At 43.2% G+C, this 23551-nt stretch overlaps 1 protein-coding gene across 2 annotated transcripts in view; it reads right to left on the reverse strand.

Annotated features, from left to right (window-relative positions):
- GRB2 (growth factor receptor bound protein 2) overlaps window positions 1-23551 on the reverse strand; it is a 56667-nt gene that overhangs the window by 9336 nt on the left and 23780 nt on the right. For both annotated transcript variants that reach the window (XM_069752180.1, XM_069752179.1), the window contains exon 2: window positions 7108-7318. In XM_069752180.1, the coding sequence (XP_069608281.1) occupies window positions 7108-7185 (78 nt within the window). In that variant the 5' untranslated portion in view covers window positions 7186-7318. The remainder of the gene's footprint in view (window positions 1-7107; window positions 7319-23551) is intronic.

Consider the following 23551-nt stretch of genomic DNA (forward strand, 5'->3'; position numbering starts at 1 on the left):
GCAAGATTTCTAATATAGATTGTGATACGGGGAAATAAACATTGTTAAAAGTTAAAGAAAAACAAATGTATGTACAGCCGGTAAATAAGTATTGAATACATCTCTAAATATATTTCTAAAGGTGCTACTGACATGAAATTCTCAACAGATGTAGGTAACAACTCATAAAATCCACATAGGCAAAGAAATCAAACCATAAATCTCCATTAATTAAGTTATCGGCAATGATGAGAAAAGACACAGGCAACAAGTATTGAACACATGAAGCGAGAGAGGTGCAAAAAGCCATGGAAAGTCACGACACCAACTGAAATCTATCAGTAATTAGAAAGACCTGGAATCATCAAGTACAATTGGTTCATGCCAAAATCATGTTCAACAGTGTTTGAAGCTTACGCAACATTTAGACAAGCCTGTGAAATACTCGAAAAATATAGTCTGGTCAGGTAAGATGAAAATTGAACTCCTTGGATGCCATAATATACTACACACCCCAAACACCATACCAACAATGATGTTTGGAAATGGGAACATCATGGTCTGGGGCTGTTTTTTCAGCATGCAGCACTAGCAAACTTCATAGGAAGGATGAATGGACAAATGTACAGTGACATTGATAAAAATCTGCTACCAGGATGAGATGAAAGAGGGGTTGACATTTCAACAAGACAATGATCCCAAACACACAGCAAAGGAAACTCAACTGGTTTCAGAGAGAAAATAAAGCTGCTGGAATAGCCCAGCCAATCACCTGAATCCAATAGACAAAGTATGGAAGGAACTAAATCTCAGAGTTCACAGAAGGAGCCCACAGAACCTTCAGGTGTCTTGAAGCGGTCATCACCAACAAAGACTTGTGTACGAAGTACTCAATTAATTTTAGTAAGTGTGTTCAATACTTTTTTGTGGTGTCATGTCTCTTTATTTCGCATAACTTAATTTATGGAGATTTATGGTTTCATTGCTTTGCCTGTGTGGATTGGATGGGTTGTTACCGACATCTGGTGAGAATTTCATGTCAATAGCACCTTAAGAAATATATTTACTTAGAAAAATTGGGGTCAGGTCTAATACTCCCATAGAGGTTTTTATTAAGAGTCAAGCCTGGATCCCATCTTTTATCCAGGTCACATGAGGTCTGTTTGGTCACATTAAGTGGCATTAAGGACCATCCAAAATTAAGGTACACCTTGTTGAGGTTGGATGGTCTTTTAATTTCTTGATCAAAAAATGTTAACTTACTACCTTTACGTTTTTAACGTTTCTAGCAATACTCGCATTCATGTATTCATTAAATCGCAGTGTTGTGACGCACAGTGTATTTATATGATCCCTTTTAAGGGGTTATCCAGTCTAATGATATTATGGCCCATCACTAGGATACATCATCAATATCAGAACGTTCGGGGGTCCAACACCCCCTCAGATCCAATGCTATCAGCTTTGGTGAACGATGGATATCGGGATTGTAGCAAAACTCCATTCAAGGTGTAGATGCCAATGCAAAAAACTGCAACTGAGCTCCTACTTGAAGCCCAGATCCAGCTAATACAGCCATAGGGCATAACAATGAGCAGTAAAAACAAACAAAACCGTATTGATCTGCCCAGCTTCAGGACACCAGTGGTGTGCGTAGTTATAAAAGGTTGATCACCCACACAGTACGACTCCCATACTGCTCATACTAATGCTAGGTCTACATCAAATGGCAGAAGACAACATGGTTCGGCCGACAGTGTATTGTGTATAGGGCGCCGGCTAACTGGAACAGTCGACTGAACAGGTCTCTGCCGATGGAATTATTTTCCCAGAGATAAGCTGCTCGCTGATATGTCATCAGTTGGCTTTCTCATAAAGAACACCGAGAACAAGCGCTCCTGTACATGGGAGCGGAGATGTCTGTCGGGGGAACGATCGGTGAAGCATCATTTGGCAGACAGCCATCTGTGTATAGAGGGCTTCAGTCTTGTTGACCAAATCAATCGATTAAGGAAAAGGAGATTATGGGAATTGCTTCCTAATGAAACCGGCACTGGACAATTAAAAGCTGGAATCTAGGTGTTATGGTGTCACTGACATATTTGGTCTCTACTGTTTCTTTCTTTTTGCTTAGCAAAGGCAATGTAAAAGACATCATATTACCTCAATGTCCTGAGATAATAAAAAAAGGAAAGTGTTAAGCTGATACAAAGGATCAAACAATTTCCTATGATTATTAAAAAGACGGCGGCTCGGCTTCACGGGGTTACGCAGACATGGGATAATAGGATAAGAGAACAGAAATGAGATTATATAAACTAGGCCAGAAAGCCAAGAGCTCCTAATCTGCAATGGCTGGCAGCTAATGGATGAGAGCAGCGAGGGAGAACAGGAAACCGTACAGATCAATATACAAATATAGAAGAAGGACAAGGCAGCGGCATGTTAATGACAGTAAAATGATGCCAGCCAGAGGATGAGGGGCAAAAAATAAACGGCCGATTATCATCCGAGCCATGGATCAGCAGACTAAACGAAAACACTGACTGAGATCCAAGTTGTCTGGCCCCATGGAAACTTCAGACGCTGCACAATAACTCCACCGCGTGCCATTCTTCTGTAAGGGTACCGTCACACAGTGGCATTTTGATCGCTACGACGGCACGATTCGTGACGTTCCAGCGATATACTTACGATCTCGCTGTGTCTGACACGCTCCTGCGATCAGGGACCCCGCTGAGAATCGTACGTCGTAGCAGATCGTTTGAAACTTTCTTTCGTCGTCTAGTGTCCCGCTGTGGCGGCATGATCGCATGGTGTAACAAAGGTGTGCACGATATTGTATACGATGTGCGCATAGTAACCAACGGCTTCTACATCGCACATACGTCATGAAATTATCGCTCCAGCGTCGTGCATTGCGAAGTGTGACAGCAGTCTACGACGCTGGAGCGATAATGGTGCGATGCTGGAGCGTCACGGATCGTGCCGTCGTAGCGCCCAAAGTGCCACTGTGAGACGGTACCCTTATTCCTACTAGAACCTTTACAATGACTGTGTTTTATCAGTAGGGGCGTGTCTCCTATGACCCAATCAGTGCTGTCAGTGTCAGATTGTGAAAAGACACCCCCCAGAGGAGAAGGGTAACACCCAGTTGTCAATTATTCAAACATATCTAGGTGGGATGCGAGAGGAATGACAACGCAGAGTAAGGAGAAACGAGGAATCAATTCTTATTTCATGTGGAATACATCCAATTACTAAAACAGTTGTTTCAGGGGAGCGGAGACAGGTCATGTATGTGCTGACTAAAGGAGCGTGACGCTGCTTGTCAGATACTGAGAGCAAGTGATAAAGAACAAAAGGCATCATTTGCATGGCTAATAAATCCACATTATTTCAAATGGGGGAAACAGCAGGTGGCTCAGGTTGACCACACTCTTAAATATTGATTTTCCCCATTAAAATCCATACTTCTTTGGGAAGTGAATGCAAATTGTAGGAAAGCCAGCTGATGACCAATAATGTCCGATAGCTCATCTCCTACAGGGATTCTCCATGCCACTTTCCCATGTGTGCGTGCTCAGCTGTTTCTAAGGTTCCCACTTATTGTACAGAGTGTAGCGGCTCAAGGGTTAAGACGTACGGCTCATTGGAGATGGTGATACTCCCAACATCCTACTTTCATGACCTAATTTGAGTTGTTTTAGAATAACCCCATTAAAGGTTTCATCTGTGAGAGCTCCACATACAATCTCACACGCGTTTCCATCCTTTCTTCCATGTGAGAACTATGGCCCCAATTAATCATTTTTTTAAAGTCACTTTTTTTTGTTGTCTAGTGGTATTTCCTGATGATTTTAGTTCCAAATTCTCCAAAATAGAATGTGTGGTTCATGAATTTGGGACACATTCAAAAATGTTCATTACATTAATCTTTAAAGGGAACCTGTCACGTAAAAAATACGCTATTAACCTGCAGGTGTGGGATTAATCTGCAGGTTAGTATTGTACTGAACCTGCTCACTGTAAGGCTGCGGTAGCAACGTACACAGGGAAGAGGCAGTGACCCACAAAGTTCAAACACAAAAGTCTCTTTTGTGTTACTTCACACATAGAGGTGCATAGAATTTTATAGTACACGTCATCAAAGTTCAAAACACACAGTTGCATCTCATCTCAGTGTCTGTCTTATAGCACTACACATCATATGGCTTTTAGATTGCAGTCCCTAAACACGCCGGACTTCTCCTTGTCCAGTATCTGTGGGGCGACCGCACGCCACATTAGTGTCTCCAAACACAGCTTCACATGTTGCAGACACTACACACGCCAGTCCTCCTCCGACTAGTTCCCGTGGGTGTCCTGCACCGCTGTATCACAGTCTCTTTAATCACACAGCCGTACACAGCCCAGGATATCCTCCGGACAGCAGCCGGGCACGATATCCACCTATCTTCAATCGTTACACATGCCAGTCCTCTATCGGGCACAGGACATCCACCTCCGGGTACAGGACTGTCCACATCCAAGACCAGTTACCATGGACGACTTGCATCGCTGTGTACGCTGCGGGTGCCAGGCTATTTAGCTGCCTCCGCTAGCCTGTACTGCTTCACACACACAGCCAGCGCTCTGCAGGCCTCTGACACACCCATACCCCTTACTGCAGGGTTTTTAACAAACAAACCTGTGGCTTTCAGCCACATGGAAAACCCGGACTGGAATTCAGTGACTGCCATGCACAACCTGGGGAGAACACACAGCGACCCCTACCTGTGACACAAGTCAGTGCCTCACATCACACACAGCTGTCAGAAGGAAATTAAGTTTATTCCTCTTGGCAGGCTCGGGGTTACTGCTTTCAGCATAATGAGATGTGGCTGAAGCCCCCACATGACTGAAAACCCAAGCCTAGGTGAAATAAAATTAATTTCCTCCCGGCAGTGGGACTCTCAGTGCGAGCACCAGGCAGGTTCAGAATGCTATTAAGCAGCATATCAATCCCATATTTGCTGGTTTATAGCTTTTTTTACATTACAGATTCCCTATAACCTGTTTTTGAGAATTTTCTGTGACTGAGAAGAGACGCAACAAAAAAAACACGACAACTGGTATCAGTCGCATTTCATGATTCTGTCTCAAACATCTAGATAAGCAAAGCTGTTGAGGCATTTATTTTTTAAATGATGTATAAAGTATAGAGAATAAGGCATAAATACTAAAGGCGTTAATAGAAGAGCAAATTACTCCAGAAAACTGGAGAAACAGCAATGATGAATCAGGATCTGATAGGAAATGTAGCATTCATCACTGAGAAAAGAAAACTTGCACTAGAGAATTGGAACTGGGCATCTGTAGCCCTCGCGGATTGATGAATCAAAATGGGAAATCTCTGACAGTGACAGTTCTTTAATCCATGTCTACAACCATCAGTCAAGCATGATGGAAGAAGTGAAAGTGTGGACATCTATAGCACATGCAGTTGGCGATTTGCTTTTTTTTTTTTCTGATAGTTGCTGCCCCAATAACTTGGCTGAATGAGCACCTGGCGGATGATACCTTTACTTTAGAGGGTGCATTGGCAACCTTAGCAATAATGCAAATAAATTCCAAGGTCCAGCAGTCACATCAATAGTCCATGTCCAGGGGACTGGAGCCCTGCGAGCTGCCTCCTACCTGCCGGATTCCCCGGGGCCTCTTAATTTGTAGGCCCGGAATGGAGCCATTGTTGCAGAGTGATGGATGCAGGTCGTCAGGCAGGGCCTACTAATCAATACGGACATGGCCGCTGGACCATGATCCTGCAAATTGATTTGTTCATTTCTACTTAACTCTATGCAAAACTTTGGGCAACTGTGCGGCAGCGGCATGTCTCCAGTGATTTTTATACTGCAGCTTATATTTTTTGTAATCTGAAAGGAAACCTGTCATGTTCAACATGGGATCTGATTTGCAGGCAATATGTTATAGAGCAGGAGGAGGTAAATTAAAGTTTCAGTAAACCTTCAATTGTATTCATTGAAATCCCCAGTATCTGTATGTATGAGTCCAATGGGCTGTCCTACCAATGATTCGGCACTGCATGCATGTCTATGCATAGAGATATCTGTCTATCGCTAGTAGGACAGCCCACTGGACTCATTCAAATACAAGCACCAGGATTGTAGTGAATAAAATACCAGTTATACTGAATCTTTTCCAGCAAACCTACGGTATATATCATTCTTCTCAGCTTCTCCTCCTCTATACCATGCTGTACAGAGAACGGACTACATGTACAGTGACAGGATTCGCTGAAATAGTGTAGCCGGCTATATAATCCTTATACAGAAAAAAGATCACTGGTATAAATATGCTCCATTGAAATGAAAAAGCTACTCTGGCATACAGCAAATCAACATCTATGGGGATCAGAGTATATTTTTGGATATCCAAACGGTCATTCCTTAAGCTCACCATAGCACTGGAAATGCTATTTACCTGCAAACATAGTGTTAATCTACAAGTAAATAGCGTCACAATGCATCATGGCCACTTTACCCAAAGTTCAGTTACCCGGAAGAAATCACACAAAAAAAAAAAAAAATGATGTCAGGAATGCCAGGAGGTCAGAAGATTGACAAGCCTCCCGTCAGCCTTCCCAGATCACTGACCAGGCCGATGGACCAGAGTCCTGCGAATTGAAGCCCCCTTCTACCTTTAAGCACTGTTCACATTACGCTAAAAGCCCCACGTCTACCAATAGACCAAGAGGACCCTTTTTTTGAGCTGTTAAGTAAACAGAGCCCTATGGATGTGACAAGAACAGACATTTCCAGCATCAAGTAATAAATATCCCTTTTCACTAATCTCAACAACTGTTGTGTACAAAGGAAATGGTTTTTAGCAGGGGGAAAAAAAACCTTTTAACTGTTGCAACACTAAACATTAAGTGCTGTAAGATGTCATCATGTGAAATGAGGAATATTTTAATCTTGGAGTGAAGAACGTAAATGTCTGACAGGAAGTTACAGTGGATGTGGTTTCCAGCAATTCTGTAGAACCTTTCACAATACACCACAAAGCAGGCGGATAGCATGCCCCCCGTTACACAGCGAATCGTTGCGTCTCGCTGGAACCACTCACCTTCAGCACGTCTCCTCGTTTGAAGCTAAGTTCATCATCTGCTGTCGCTTTGAAGTCATATTTTGCTATGGCTTCCATGGTTGCCGCAGCGTCCCTGCCCTGCGGGGGCCGTCAAAACAGGGCTGGACCCCTCTGCCGCCCACACCTCGTCAATGCCACCTGGCGCAGCACGAACGGCTCGTCACCCACCTCACGTTTCCGTGCTTGCGGCCTGCAGAAAAGAAGAGCCCGTTATTTTAAAGAGTTAATCATATCATGGGCAAACATAAAAACGCAGTATTGCACTGTGACATCTCATCTAATGGTTTCCTATGGCGAGAGTCACAAATGTTTCTAAATGTGTTGGATCTCCTGTGACAAGTCACATACGTCTCACTTACCAAAGACTTCAATGCAAGTCACATGCCAATGCCTCTTGCCCAATTTGGCCTCATTTTTACAGCAAATTCACAGCTTTAAAATAGTTGCATGACAGCAAGTGGCACATGTCGCCTTGTAATCCTTGCCCAATATTTCTCAATATTAGTGTAAATGGTATACGACACCAATAAACACCAAAAAACATCTCATTAGTGTTAGAGGCATGTAGTGCTACACACGTGGTCAAAATTGTTGGTACCCCTGGTTTAATAACAGAAAAACCCACAAAGGTCACAGAAATAACTTGAATCTGACAAAAGTAATAATAACACCTAATTATATCCTCCGCACACGACCAACACCTAGTTATATCCTCCGCACACAACCATAAAGAAATAATTAACAAAGCACCAATGAAACTACCTTCACACAAGGCCAGTAAAATTACAATCAGCTTTATTAATCAACACAAAGGTATAGCACAGGAAAATAGGTGGGCAACCCAGGTCAGGGCTCCATTAGTAGTGGTATCATAATACAGACCAAGATATAACAATGCATATTACAATTGTGCAAGTGACCATGTACAGGTATGCAAGTAAAAATAGACAAAAATAATAATAATACCAGTGTATGAACTCAACAATATCTACTATATGATTGTCTAAGAGCCACTTCCGTCTGTCTGTCCTTCTGTCACGGTTATTCATTCGCTGATTGGTCTCGGCAGCTGCCTGTCATGGCTGCCGCAACCAATCAGCGGCGGCCACAGTCCGATTAGTCCCTCCCCTACTCCCCTGCACTCACTGCCCGGAACCCGCTCCATAATCCCCTCCACTCACACAGGGTTAATGGTAGCGGTTACAGCAGTGTAACGCACTCTGTTACCGCTGCTATTAACCCTGTGTGCCCCCAACTATTTACTATTGATGCTGCCTATGAGGCATCAATAGTAAAAATATGTCATGTTAAAAATAATTAAAAAAACAAAAAACCTGCTATACTCACCCTCCGCCGCCTTTCCCGCTCCTCGCCACGCTCCCGGGACCGCTCCATTGCAAGCGGCAGCTTCCGGTCCCAGGGCTGGTGTGCGACAAGGACCTGCCGTGACGTCACGGTCATGTGACCGCGACGTCATCATAGGTCCTGCTCACACCAGCCCTGGGACGGGACCGGAAGCTGCCACTTGCAATGGAGCGGTCCCGGGAGCGTGGCGAGGAGCGGGAAAGGCGGCGGATGGTGAGTATAGCAGGACTTCAACGGGCCTTCGGAAGGGGAGTATATGTTTTTTTTTTTTTTTTTAAGTCTCTATACTACGTGGCTCTGTGCTGGGCAATATACTACGTGGCTGGGCAATATACTACGTGACTAGGAAATATACTATGTGGCTGGACAATATACTCCGTCCCTGGGCAATATACTACGTGGCTCTGCTATATACTATGTGGCTGGGCAATATACTACGTGACTGGTCAATATACCGTACTACGTGGCTCTGCTATATACTATGTGGCTGGGCAATATACTACGTTGCTGGGCAATATACTACATCGCTGGGCAATATACTACGTGGGCTGTGAAATATACTACGTGGACATGCATATTCTAGAATACCCGATGCGTTAGAATTGGGCCACCATCTAGTAATAATATAATTACCAAAATGAAGCGCTCCTGGGGGCTCCTGGTTAATAAAGTTGATTGTAATTTTACTGGCCTTGTGTGAAGGTAGTTTCTTTGGTGCTTTTTTTCAAAAGTAATAATAAATAAAAGATCTATGAAACTGAACAAATGAAAGTGAGACATTGCTTTTCAACCATGCTTCCACAGAATTTAAAAAAATAAAAATAAAAAACTCATGAAATAGGCCTGGACAGAAATGATGGCACCCGTAACTTAATATTTTGAGGCAATCACTGCAATCAAAGGATTCCAGTAACTGTCAATGAGACTTCTGCACCTCTCGACAGGTATTTTGGCCCACTCCTCTCAAGGGCAAACTGCTCCAGTTCACTCGTGAATGAAAGTTGCCTTTTCCAGGTAGCATGTTTCAGCTCTTTCCAAAGATGCTCAATAGGATTTAGGTTAGGGCTCATAGAAGGTCACTTCAGAATAGTCCAATGTTTTCTTCTTAGCCATCCTTGGGTGTTCTTAGCTGTGTGTTTTGGGTCATTATCCTGTTGCAAGACTCATGACCTGCGACTGAGACCAAGCTTTCTGACACTGGGCAGAACATTTCTCTCTAGAATCCCTTGATAGTCTTGAGATTTTATTGTACCCTGCACAGATTCTAGACACCCTGTGCAAGATGCAGCAAAGCAGCCCCAGAACATAACAGAGCCTCCTCCATGTTTCACAGAAGGGACAGTGTTCTTTTCTTGATATGCTTCCTTTTTTCTGTCTGAACATAGAGCTGATGTGCCTTGCCAAAAAGTTCCTTTTTTGTCTCATCTGTCCATAGGACATTCTCCCAGAAGTTTTGTGTCTTGTCAACATGTAGTTTGGCAAATTCCAGTCTGGCTTTTTAATAATTGTTTTTCAACAATGGTGTCCTCCTTGGTCGTCTCTCATGAAGTCCATGGCTCATACAACAACGGACGGTGCCATCTGACACGGATGTTCCTTGAGCTTGAAGTTCACCATTAATCTCTTTAGAAGTTTTTCTGGGCTCTTTTGTTACCATTCGTATTTTCCGTCTCTTTGATTTGTCATCAATTTTCCTCCTGCAGCCACATCCAGGGAGGTTGGCTACAGTCCCATGGATCTTAAATTTCTGAATAATATGTGTAACTGTAGTCACAGGAACATCAAGCTGCTTGGAGATGGTCTTATAACTTTTACCTTTAACATGTTTGCCTATAATATTTCTTTCTAATCTCCTGAGACAACTCTTTCCTTCGCTCCCTCTTGTCCATGTTGAGTGTGATACACACATGTCACCAAACAGCACAATGAGTATCTGTAGCCCTATATACAGGCCCACTCACTGATTCCAAGATTGTAGACACCTGTGATGCTAGCTAGTGGACACACCTTGATTTAATGTCCCTTTTGTCACATTTTCAGGGGTAACATCATTTCTGTCCAGGCCTATTTCATGAGTTTTATTTTTTTTAATTAAATTGTGTGGAAGAATGGTTGAAAAGCAATGTCTGACTTTCATTTGTTCATTTTCATAGATTTTTAATTATTACTTTTGTCAGATTCAAGTTAGTTTTATGACCATTAAACGAGGGGTACCAACAATTTTGACCACGTGTATTCCTCCCATCAAAATCTCTGACTCCATAATAGAACCCCCATTGGGGGGTATCGTAGGATAGATGCATTGTGGTTTCAAATAAAACCACAAGTGTGAATACTCCCCCCAATTTATGCACCTAACTGCTCCTACAACCACTATGGGGAGAATTACAATTGCGATGCCTCCATTCCCAAGTGGTATCTAAACATTGATGAATGCTACCCTGCCCAGACCAAGCCTTCTTACAAATGTCCCAGAACGAGGCCTACTTCCCCTTCTATATTCAGCCGAAGCGTGTGTTGCACGTCAATATGCCAATAAAATATTAGCACAATAAATGCAAAAAATGGCAACACCGAAAAAAAGTTGGGACTAGGAGACTGGAAGCCCATACGAAAGAAACAAACACCGAATACAACACTAAAATGATGGTGCATCACGGAGATACAGATACTGTGTGACACTGCCTGTTCAAGCGGCTTACAGGGATGTAGTGCTGGCGTCAGGAGGACAGCCAATCGGTGAGCCCACCTGATATGTTAGTGTAGACAGAATGCCCCACTCAGACGGCATACATACATTTGTCTGCCTTACCCATGACAAATACCACTCAAGTGATGGCCATTAGGTGTCTCCCTTGTGTAACTTGCTGTCCACTGCCTGTTGTCAAGTCTAATCCATGTCTAGCAGCAGAGATGCCAAAACACGTTACAGGAGGCAGATTCCAATGCAGATCAGTGTCCCACCCATAGATCTTAATGGCTCATTTACATATTAAGAATAACATGGATTTCTCTGGAATAAGACATCGGATCGCAGATATCAAGGTATCATTTTATTTAGCTTACTATGACCTACATGCCGATATAGACGGCTTAGGAGGGTTGATCTGCATTAGAATTTGCCTCCTGTAATGTGTTTTGGCAAATCTTAGCGTCATTAAGAACCATCTTCAGTGTATAGAAAAACAAGTAGGCCTGGAAGTGATGACAAGGCCCCCACAGAGCAGTGATCTAAACATTAGCAAGTCTGATTGGGATTAGATCGAAGAATTAAGCGCAAGCCTACATTCACTAAAGATCTGTGGTTAGTTCTCCAAGATGTTTGGAACATCCTCCCTGCAGAGTTCCTTCAAAAACTGTCTGTAAAGGCCCCATCACACATAGCGAGATCGCTAGCGAGATCGCTGCTGAGTCACAAGTTTTGTGACGCAACAGCGATCTCATTAGCGATCTCGCTATGTGTGACACGTACCAGCGATCAGGCCCCTGCTGTGAGATCGCTGGTCGTGTCGGAATGGCCTGGGCCATTTTTTGATCGTTGAGGTCCCGCTGACATCGCTGAATCGGCGTGTGTGACGCCGATTCAGCGATGTCTTCGCTGGTAACCAGGGTAAACATCGGGTAACTAAGGGCAGGGCCGCGCTTAGTAACCCGATGTTTACCCTGGTTACCATCCTAAAAGTAAAAAAACAAACGCTACATACTTACCTATCGCTGTCTGTCCTCGGCGCTCAGCTTCTCTGGTCTGGCTGTGAGCGCCGGGCAGCCGGAAAGCAGAGCGGTGACGTCACCGCTCTGCTTTCCGGCCGCTGTGCTCACAGCCAGACCAGAGAAGCAGAGCACCGAGGACAGACAGCGATAGGTAAGTATGTAGCGTTTGTTTTTTTTTTACTTTAACGATGGTAACCAGGGTAAACATCGGGTTACTAAGCGCGGCCCTGCGCTTAGTTACCCGATGTTTACCCTGGTTACCGGGGACCTCGGGATCGTTGGTCGCTGGAGAGACCAAACAGCGACGCTGCAGCGATCCGGATCGTTGTTGGTATCGCTGCAGCGTCGCTATGTGTGACGGGGCCTTTAAGTGTATCTAGAAGAACTGATGCTGTTCTGAAGACAAAGGCTGGTCATGCCATATATTGATTTGATTTACATTTCTCTTTTGTTCATTTACCTTTTCATCCTGTTAATTGATAAAAAGAAACTAATAAACACTTCTTACAGAGCAGCGACGTCAGAACACCACTTGCTAATGCTGCTAGCAGCGGATGCTTTGCCGCTGCAACATGGAAATAGCGTACGAGCATTGGAGTTGGCTGGAACCGGACAGCTTCTAAGCAGCACTTGATAGCTTTTTCAATGTTTGCAAATGTTTGCCCTTTGCTTAAGCCAGACAATGCTGATTGACCGCAGAGGTGGCCGGTAGCCCAGGCAACAAGTGATCCACAATAGAATTAAAAATCTCTACATTATTAAAAGTAGTTGAAGTTTAAAAAGGGGTATATTGCAAAGTTTCTTGTTTTTCAAGCACTTTGCAACCCCTTTAAATAGGCTATCCAGTAACTCTCACTCCCTTGTCAGCAGTGAGAGGCACTGCTGACGTTCCATCGACGATTATTTTAGGTATCATGTACGTATGCAATTTTAATAATTGGAAAGGTGCACAATACCTGCCAACCGAGTATGCCCTACCCCTGCCGATAGATGCAGGAGGCCATGTGCACTACGCCAGCAGCGCCTCTCACCTCTTATGTATGTATGGCAATACAATTTTACAATAATAATAATTATTTTATTTCTATAGCGCCAACATATTCTGCAGCACTTTACAGGAGACTTGTGCACACAATAAAAGACATTACAGCATAACTATAATCACATAAATCAACAGATACCAAGAGGAATGAGGGCCCAGCTCGCAAGCTTACAATCTATGAACAATAGTTACTATTCTGGTTTCGCACACTGCTTTAATCAGACTGAAATTGGAATCTGATGTATACATAGCAGACTAAATTGTCCGACAGCAGCTGATCACTGTTTATAGAAATGCTCGCACTGCACCGAACCGTGCCAGCCATTTGCATCTGGGGAATCGCTGGCATCCAGAATATGGATGGAGTCTCAAAGTGCATATTCGAGGAGTTGGAAAAATGCGTATAGACCTTATGGTTCTTGGATACATTCTTATTAAGGCCATTGACATCTTCTTTCACTTCATAGTTATGCACCGGGAGGGGCTCAGCACTGACAAGATAAATCAATGATAACAAGTTGCAGCTATTTGTCACAATGACACCATGGTTTCCAATTTTATAAAAGTCATGTTGGATCCCACCGATTTGGAATTGACATATTAGTGTCTTAAAATTGAAACGGTCACTTTGAGGCCATATCCCCACATTGCTTAAAATGGTTGTCCATGTTTCAAGACTGTCATTTTTTTTTCTTAGAGTTTCTTAAAGTGAGAGAAAGACCTGAAATGTCGACCTGCATTGAAGTAGGGGAATCTTGCAGTGACCAGGTAATTACAGCATAGAGATTTGCTGGGAAGAAGGCAAAGTCTGAGATTCGTTTATGCAGAGGCGGTGAAGCACGTTTCCAAACCAAAGAGCGTCCTCTGATCAAAGAATCTTTCTAGACCTTTTGAGCCAGTGGTCACTGATGAATATTGTGTTGCAGCGAATGGACGTATATAACACATTCATTCACATCACCATAAGGTCGGCAGAACCCTTCTCACTTAATATTGTTCTGAGGAGTGGTGCTATCCATGCCATGTTTCATCTCTATAGTCAGATAAAATTGCAAAAAGAAACACGACGGCAACACCTAGGGACCTCAAGATGCAAAGATATCCTGAAAGTTAGGGATGTAATGAAATTCTAACAGACCCAGGACATCCCACAATGAAGACTTAGTTTGCTGTGAATGAGTACCATTTTCCCAAGAGTGCTTCCCTCAATAAAGAGAAGCACTATTTCTGCAACATCAGGTTTAGTAATTCTCTTTCGGTATTTCTTTTTATTTTATGTGACTGTTTATATCTTACTAGATGGTGGCCTGATTCTAACGCATTGGGTATTCTAGGATATGCATGTCCACGTAGTATATTGCACAGCCCACGTAGTATATTGCCCAGCCACGTAGTATATTGCCCAGTCACGTAGTATATTGCCCAGTCACATAGTATATTGCCCAGTCACATAGTATATTGCCCAGTCACATAGTATATTGCCCAGTCACATAGTATATTGCCCAGTCACATAGTATATTGCCCAGTCACATAGTATATTGCACAGCCACGTAGTATATTGCACAGCCACGTAGTATATTGCACAGCCACGTAGTATACAGCACAGAGCCACGTAGTATACTGCCCAGTCACGTAGTATATTGTCCAGTCACGTAGTATATTGTCCAGTCACGTAATATATTGCAGTCACGTAGTATATTGTCCAGTCACGTAGTATATTGCCCAGCCATGTAGTATATTGCCCAGCCACGTAGTATATTGCCCAGCCACGTAGTATATTGCCCAGCCACGTAGTATATTGCCCAGCCACGTAGTATATTGCCCAGCCACGTAGTATATTGCCCAGCCACGTAGTATACAGCACAGAGCCACGTAGTATATTGCCCAGCCACGTAGTATACAGCACAGAGCCACGTAGTATATTGCCCAGCCACGTATGTAACAGGTTAAAAAAAGACTTAAAATAAAAAATAGACATATACTCACCATCCGAGGGCCCCTTGTAGTCCTGGCGCTTGTGTGCGGTGCACGCAGCAGCTTCCGGTCCCAGGGTTTGTATGAGCGCAGGACCTGTGATGACATCGCGGTCACATGACCGTGACATCATGGAAGGTCCTTCTCGTATACGATCCTTGGCCCCGGAACCTGCCGCATGCACTGCCGAGGAGAGGACGCGACGGCGGAGGATGAGAATAACCAATTTTTTTATTATTATTATTTGTAACATTAGATCTTTTTACTATTGATGCTGCATACGCATTATCAATAGTAAAAAGTTGGTCACACAGGGTTAATAGCTGCGTTAATGGAGTGCGTTACACCGCGGTCCATTAACGCTGGCATTAACCCTGTGTGAGAGCTGACTGGAGGGGAGTATGGAGCGGGCACTGACTGCAGGGAGGAAGGAGCGGCCATTTTTCCGCCGGACTCTGCCAGTCGCTGATTGGTCGTGGCTGTTTTGCCGCGACCAATCAGCGACTTGGATTTCCATGACAGACAGAGCCCGCGACCAATGAATATCCGTGACAAAAAGGCAGACAGACAGACGGAAGTGACCCTTAGACAATTATATTGTAGATTATTTTGCTCCCATTTGGTATCATCTTTTTTTTTTTTTTTTTTTTTTTAAACACTGCCTACTTTTCTGGACTAAATATATAAAACGTAATTCGGTGGCTCCTCATGCTCTGTAACCTACACCCCTGAAGCCATACGCTACCTATAATGGGTGTCCAATCAGCCTGCATAACTGGTTTGTGGTGGCAGCTAATAATGGTTCTTTTTGTTATTATGGAGTTGGCAGGGGAGATATAGATATATATATATTTTTGCCATGCATTGGAATCAGAGATGTATATACCATACACTCACAGCAAGTTCCCCAATAACTGGCCCAGTAGAGGAAGCAGCTGCAGCCTTTTCCATTATTCATCAGCTAATTGCATAATTGTCCTGACTGCGGCGTTACGTCCTCTGACAAACTAGTGACAGCGGTGGGATCTGTGTGATCTCCTCATTGTTATCCGTGACAAACCGAGGGTGGCAGCGGATCTGTGTGACCCCCGACTGTTATCCTTGACAAAGGACCTACAGATTACCTAATGGACAAGGAAAATATCTTAAATGGATACTGTTAGGGCGATTTCACCACTGAAACTAGCAGTATGACTGTACAGTTACCCTAGTAGAAAAAGAACAAATGATGATAGTCTTGTAGTCACCTGACGTGCCATTGTGGAGAAATCAAGCCTTGTGGCCTTTAGGAGAACCTGGCAGTACAAGCTTGTAATGGAAAGACATGGCTGTAATGGTGCTGTAATACTGATTACACTTTGTTGTTCTTCTTTAATCACCACATGAAGTTTTGGTGCACAGGGGCCGGACTGTACACGGGGTCTTCTCCTCGGTGTCTTTGTTTGCCTCCGGTCTTTGTGTGACAGGTCACTGCTGAGATTACAGAGGAGGCAGATCATTCACCGACCAGAGACAGGCGGAGGAGAAGACCCCAGGTACAGTCCGGACCCTGTGCACCAAAAATCTAACTAGTAGAAACCTTCAGACGGAGATTAAACAAGGACAACAAAGCGGATTTATTCTCAAAAAGTTATCAATTTAACATGTATTACAGCAATAATACAGCAATGTCTTTACATTACAAACTCGTGCCGACAGGTTCCCTTTAAAGTTTGATTTCCCAAGACATAGACCGAGGACTGAGAAGAATCAATACATTCTGTGCTGCAGAACATGAAGGGGGCTCTACAAATAATGGACAGCATGGGAGCAAAAGAGGAGCAGGAGGGACTTTTAATGTTAATAGAATGGGCTTTTCATTGGATGTTACAGCCACTTAGAACAACACATCCTGGACAGCTGGAATAACTATTTTAATGGAACCTGTCACAGACAAAGAAAAGAGTTGGTGTGCTGTGGGCTGAACTAATATGCATCACAATGTAACCAATCAATCGCCTAGAAGCCATTGCTTTGGGGATAAAAGGAAAACCTCAGAGAGGCTTTGGTACCTAACAAAGTGACAGGCTAAATATAAACACACAAATTATATATATATATATTGTTGAGGAGGGGGAAAAAATAAATCGCTGTCCAATGTGAAAAACTAAATGTCTAGGACAACAGCAGTGGGGTGAATATTTCTTTCAATTGCAGCACTTTACCATTGACTTGATTGGGTTCCTATGAAATTGGTGCACGAAATAAAATAGCACTGCACATTGCCGACAGATCAGCCCCCTGACCGGTGGTTTAGCTGGGGTCTCACTGCAGGCGATCTCAGCAGCCACTCCGTTAAGAGGTTTTGTGGATTTGGATAAAAGCATTTCTATCCAAGGGGTTTCATTGATCTCCGTGTCCTTCTCCAACAATGCACATGTACAAAAAAAAAAAAAAAATACTGCGCTAATGTCCTGTCCTAGGAGAAAATCATTATTGGCAGCAATATAGTGTAATCATAGCCTGAGCCAAATATTGTATGCGGGATTTATACAGCTTGTCTCTAGGCTGGGTTCACATAAAAGGCTTGATTTTGCATACGCTTGTTAAGTCCAGAAAAAAATAATGATTTGCATGTGTATGCAATCCATATGTCCATTTTATCCATCTGCATGACATGCACTTTTTTTTTTTTTTTTTTTGCACAAAAAGTTCACTACTTCTGTACATGCCACTTCCCTAAAACACAAGTTACCGTAATTATCAGCCGGTAATCCATTTGTAACCGATAGGTTTGCATTATTCTACACAAAATTGTAAGTCACAGTTTAAATCAGTGACCCCTTAAAAAAGAAAAAAATGGTTCCGGTATATGGACCCATTTGCTGGACATAAGTACCATGTTTGTTTGTACCTGGGTCACTCTATTCTATCTGAAGTCACATTTTTATGTCACCGTAATTTCTTGCCAATATTCTATATGATCGGAGGATTTCTGTTAATCTGATCTATTTAATAAGGCTTCTCACCTGGAAAAATATGCCCATTTTTGCAGGGTTCTATACATTTCTATTTATTGTGGACTGTGCATGTTTCTCTTAGGCTACTTTCACACTTGCGTCGGTATGGGTCCGTCGCTAAGCGTCGGCGTGACGTACCGATGCACGTTGTGAAAATTCGGCACAACGTGGGCAGTGGATGCAGTTTTTCAACGCATCCGCTGCCCATTGTAAAGTCCCGGGGAGGAGGGGGCGGAGTTCCGGCCGCGCATGCGCGGTAGGAAATGGCGGATCCAACGTACGAAAAAAATGTTACACTGAACGTTTTTTCGTGCCGACTGTTCGCCAAAACACGACACATCCAGTGCCATCCGTCACAATCCGTCGCTAATACAAGTCTATGGGAAAATGCAGGATCCTGCATTCTCAAAAAATGACGGATTGTGACAGAAGCTGAAAAACGCAAGTGTGAAAGTAGCCTTAGGCTACTTTCACACATCAGGCTTTTTGTTTCAGGCACAATCCGGCAATTTTTGGAAAAAATGGATCCTTTTTTTTTTTTTTTTTACACTGGATCAGTTTTTTCCCCATAGAGTTGTATTAGCGCCGGATTGTGCCTGATGGCCACACGTTTCATCCATTTTTTTCCGGATCCGTCCAAATAGTCATTTCCGGCGGACGGAGAAAACGTCCACTGCAACTTTTTTTGTCCGGTGGAAAAAAAAACGCACAGTGAAGGAATCAGCCAAAAACACATGAAACGGAGGTGTGAAACAATGAATCCGGCGCCCGGATCCGGTTTTCAAAGCATTTTCCATGCAAATCATGCAGATTTTCCGTCTCTCGCGCTCTCTCTCTCCCGAAACAGGAAGTCAAAAATCCATGCGCATTAAAGGAGGACGGATCCAGCTAAATAACGGATCCGGCGCATCAGTTTTTCACAATTTGCGCAGGATCCGTTTTTTTTACAAGTTGTCCGGATTTAGCCTGAAGACAAAAAGCTGATGTGTGAAACTAGCCTTACTCCACATTAATCATGTGCCAACACATCAGTGTAGCCACCAGAAATATAGATATATTTACGATAATCCATTCAGTAAAATCCAAGCCCTGTCCAAACACTTCTACCGCTCTTGCATATTAATGCACTTTTTTAGCTCACTATTTGCGAACCAAATAAAGAGTAGTCGGGGAACAGGCTCTCTATTGTGCCCTGTGGGGGAGTAAGAAGGAGGCAAGGGGAGCCCTTTAAATTGAAGTTATGCTAAAATTCTCACTTCCTCTTCAAAGAGAATAGTGGCTTAACCCATCAATGGCTGACAGGTTTTTTGTTCTTCTGGAAGCTCAGAGCCTGTCCCAGGCCACAGTCTCAGGCCATCTGCTTGGGACCTGCATTCACTGTATGGGAGCGATTTCCAAATGCTTTTTTTGGATGACTACTGTGATCCCATCTGCTGAGAGGCACAATCTATCGATAAATAATACACAAAGTGTATCCTTTATTTATGTGACAATTAGGATAATAATGCAGAAATGTGTATATTTAAAGAGACAACAAACTTAAAGAGGAAATTTAGGTCTGCGCTTTCTTTATTAACTTTAGTAAATAACACAGATTTAAAGGGGTTTTCCCACAAAGTAAGACATTTTTAATTAATAGATCTTGGAATAAAAATAAGTTCCACAATTAGATGGGTTTAAAAAAAAATGTTCCTGTGCTGAGATAATCTTATAAATGTGCCCCTGCTGTGTACTGTGTAATGGCTGTGTCTGACTGTACAGGAACATGGTCTGATCATACCACAGCTCCTGGGCAGGGGAGGAAGCAAAAGAGTATACAGACCGGACAGCACGGGACCATAGCGGATTCTTTTTGAGAGGCAAAACATTTCCCTGCCTGTTTTTAAGCAATGTATTACTGAAAAGAAAGCATCAACTGCGATTCCCTGCGGTTCTGTCCGCATACTCTTTGCGTCCTCCCCCGCCCAGGAGCTGTGGTATGATCAGACCATATTCCTGCACAGTCAGACACAGCCATTACACAGTGCACAGCAGGGACACATTTATAAGATTATCTCAGCACAGGAACATTTTTGCAAACACATCCAATTGTGGAATGTAATATTATTTGAAGATCTATTGATTAAAATTAAAGGGACTCTGTCACCTCAATTTGGCATGATTTTAAAATGAGTTGTTACCGGTCAGATGGGCGGCATATCCTCGTAATTTCTCCACCCCATCCGTCCCTTTTTTCCCGCAATAGTTTAGTGCATAAGAGTATGCGTGCGCCATAGTTGGCGCGTGCGCCTGCAGTCTTCGGTGGCGCACGCGCAGTATGCTTTGCCCTACTGCGGCAAAGCCAAAAAACATTACTAAGCATGCACCCACGCACTATGTTTCGGAAGTATTTCGCTGTGTTCCGGGACATAGTGCGCGGGCGCATACGCAGTAATGCTTATGCACTAAGCTATTGCGGAAAAAAGGGATGGACGGGGTGAGGAAATTACGAGGATACGCCGCCCATCTGACCGGTAACAACTCATTTTAATATCCTGCCAAATTGAGGTGACAAGAGTCCCTTTAACTTTGTTTCTCGGGAAATCCCTTTAAAGCTGTCCTTGAGCTTAGGACAAAGGAATGCCCATAAAAAGAGAAAAAAATACTTGACTACACTAGTGCTTACATATTATATATACATACACACGTATCATCTTCATCGGACTCGTTTACGGTCCTATCTAAGGGTCCTGCTCCCTTGTAAATGGCAACAAATCCCAGGACAGGGGACTGGACACGCTTTACCCGCTGCTTAGGTAAACTGAATGAACTGGTCAGATTGTCTCTTACCAGCGTCCATTCTTTGGGCTGCAGCATGTGACCAGGTAAAGAGTAATAGCTACTGTAGTCACCCATTAAGGCTCAATGCAGAAGTGCCCCTTTTTACAGGAGCGTATGTCATTGCTAATTTACCATCACCCCACACACAGGAAAAGGGTGTGTAAGTTGGAGTTAAAATAGTCCAAAATGATTTCATAGTAATGAATTGGTTACAGCAACCCTGAATGAGAAATCCAGCATCATTTCTAAAAGTCTCCTCTCCATTCTTGAGATTGGTAAAAAAAAAAAAAAAACATTCTCAAAATATTCAAAGGGATAGGAGCAGAGCTGCAGTACCTAGAGTCGGCCTCTGCACAGTGTTTGGAGCTATTGAGTTCAGCTCTGTACACAGCTTACAACTGACCACTGCCAAAGCGGCCAACAGCTGATCAATGGAGTGTGGGTGCCGGACCCCTCTGATCTATTCCAGGATCAATCTCATAGGGCAGCACGGTGGCTCAGTGGTTAGCATTGTAGCCTTGCAGCACTGGGTTCAAATCCCACCAAGTACAACATCTGCAAGAGGTGTATGTTCTCCAAGTGTTTGCGTGGGTTTCCTCACACACTCCAAATACATAATATAGGGAATTTAAATTGTGAGCCCCAGTGGGGACAGGGATGTCCATGTCATTAAAGCATAGTGGAAATTAATGGTGCTATATAATTAAGTAAAATAAATAGTAGTGGAAATCCCCTTTAAGGAGTGGTTCCTGTTCTAGCAGACTTAGGTTTTTGATGCAATACATAATCAGCAATTTTTCTGAAGGGTTACCATATATTACTACTTTGCCACTAAATGGAAATAGTCTGGTCGGCCGGTCTTTCCTCTGCTATACCAGCTGATTGCCAGGCTTTTATTGTAAACTAGATGGCAGCCCGATTCTAAAGAATCGGGAGTCTAGAATCCATATATACTTTATTTATTCAAATGTAAGAATAATACAATTAATAAATAATAGTAAGAAAGAACAAAAATAATAGGCAGTATATGGAGAAAACACCAAACAAAAGTTCAAAATTGGTGTGAAAATGTCACTGAACCACTTCACAACTAAATATATATAGTTTTGGTAAATGGTATTATCATTTTTTTGACGAAATTCGGCAGGAGCTTGAAGAGCAACGTCACTGGGCCCGCCTCCACGCGGTAGAAACTTGCTGTGAGGTAAAAATTCAAAAATCACACCAAAATGGCGGGCGGAGTGTGTCACAGTACGGCACGTTTCTGATTGGTCGCTCGCAGCAGGCGGCAACCAATCAGACACTGTTGACGTCACTTATCTCCGGACATTAGCTCCGGACAGGAAGTTGGCACAAATTGCAGGAAGTAGTATTCTAGGCAATTATATATTAGATGACTGACATTACTAAACAACCCGTTGAATCATAAAGGGAGAAGGAAATGATGTAGGGACATACGCCATTTCTAGGGACATACGCCATTTCTAGGGACATACGCCATTTCTAGGGACATACGCCATTTCTAGGGACATACGCCATTTCTAGGGACATACGCCATTTCTAGGGACATACACCATTTGTAGGGACATACGCCATTTCTAGGGACATACACCATTTGTAGGGACATACGCCATTTCTGGGGACATACACCATTTGTAGGGACATACACCATTTGTAGGGACATACACCATTTGTAGGGACATGGGCCCCTCAGGACTCAGGGTGAAATCTGTAAAACATTTGTGACAACCTGATAAAACATAAAACAATAAGGGGGTAAACTCATTTCTATGTATAAATCACGCTCTCTAAGCTGACATATGTACTGTCTAATAGTTAAAAAGAAAAAACAAACAAGACAGAATATTCCACAAATGTTTTGATATATACACTATCTTACAGGAAACCACATATTTCATTTCATACAGAGAAAAATCTGCACCAACATGACATGAGCTGCATCTGTCATTCGGTCCTGCAAACGATGAAGCATAGGAGGTTATGGCCCCTCGTGCATCTGTCACCATGAAGACATCACATTGATCATGGGGGACATACGATCATCCTTCTCCATCCTCACACTCCTTGTGCTCCTTCCTCTCCTCATTTTGCAAAAAGGAGAGAGATTGCTTATTTTTCTTTGCAATATGTCAATTAATTAGGATGATCATTAACATAAACATCTGTATGATCAGCGAGAATTTATTCGCCTTACATTTACTGAATCTTTCATGATTGCCTAACACTGCAAAGAAAATGTGTGAATCCAGCCTTGGGCGGTATCACACACAGCTTCGGAAAAACACCACTGCAGCTTTTGGAGCTTAAGCGAGAAGTCTCTCTAGCTGGGAGAAGTGTCAGGCTATGTGCACACGTTGCGGGTCCGCAGCAGTTTCCCATGAGTTTACAGTACAATGGAAACCGAAAACACTGTGCACATGCTGCGGAAAAAACCATGCGGATTCTGCAGTGGTTTTACACCTGCTCTATAATAGAAAACTGCAGGTGTAAA

The sequence above is a fragment of the Ranitomeya imitator genome, chromosome 2, assembly GCF_032444005.1.
Source record: "Ranitomeya imitator isolate aRanImi1 chromosome 2, aRanImi1.pri, whole genome shotgun sequence".
NCBI lineage: Eukaryota > Metazoa > Chordata > Amphibia > Anura > Dendrobatidae > Ranitomeya > Ranitomeya imitator.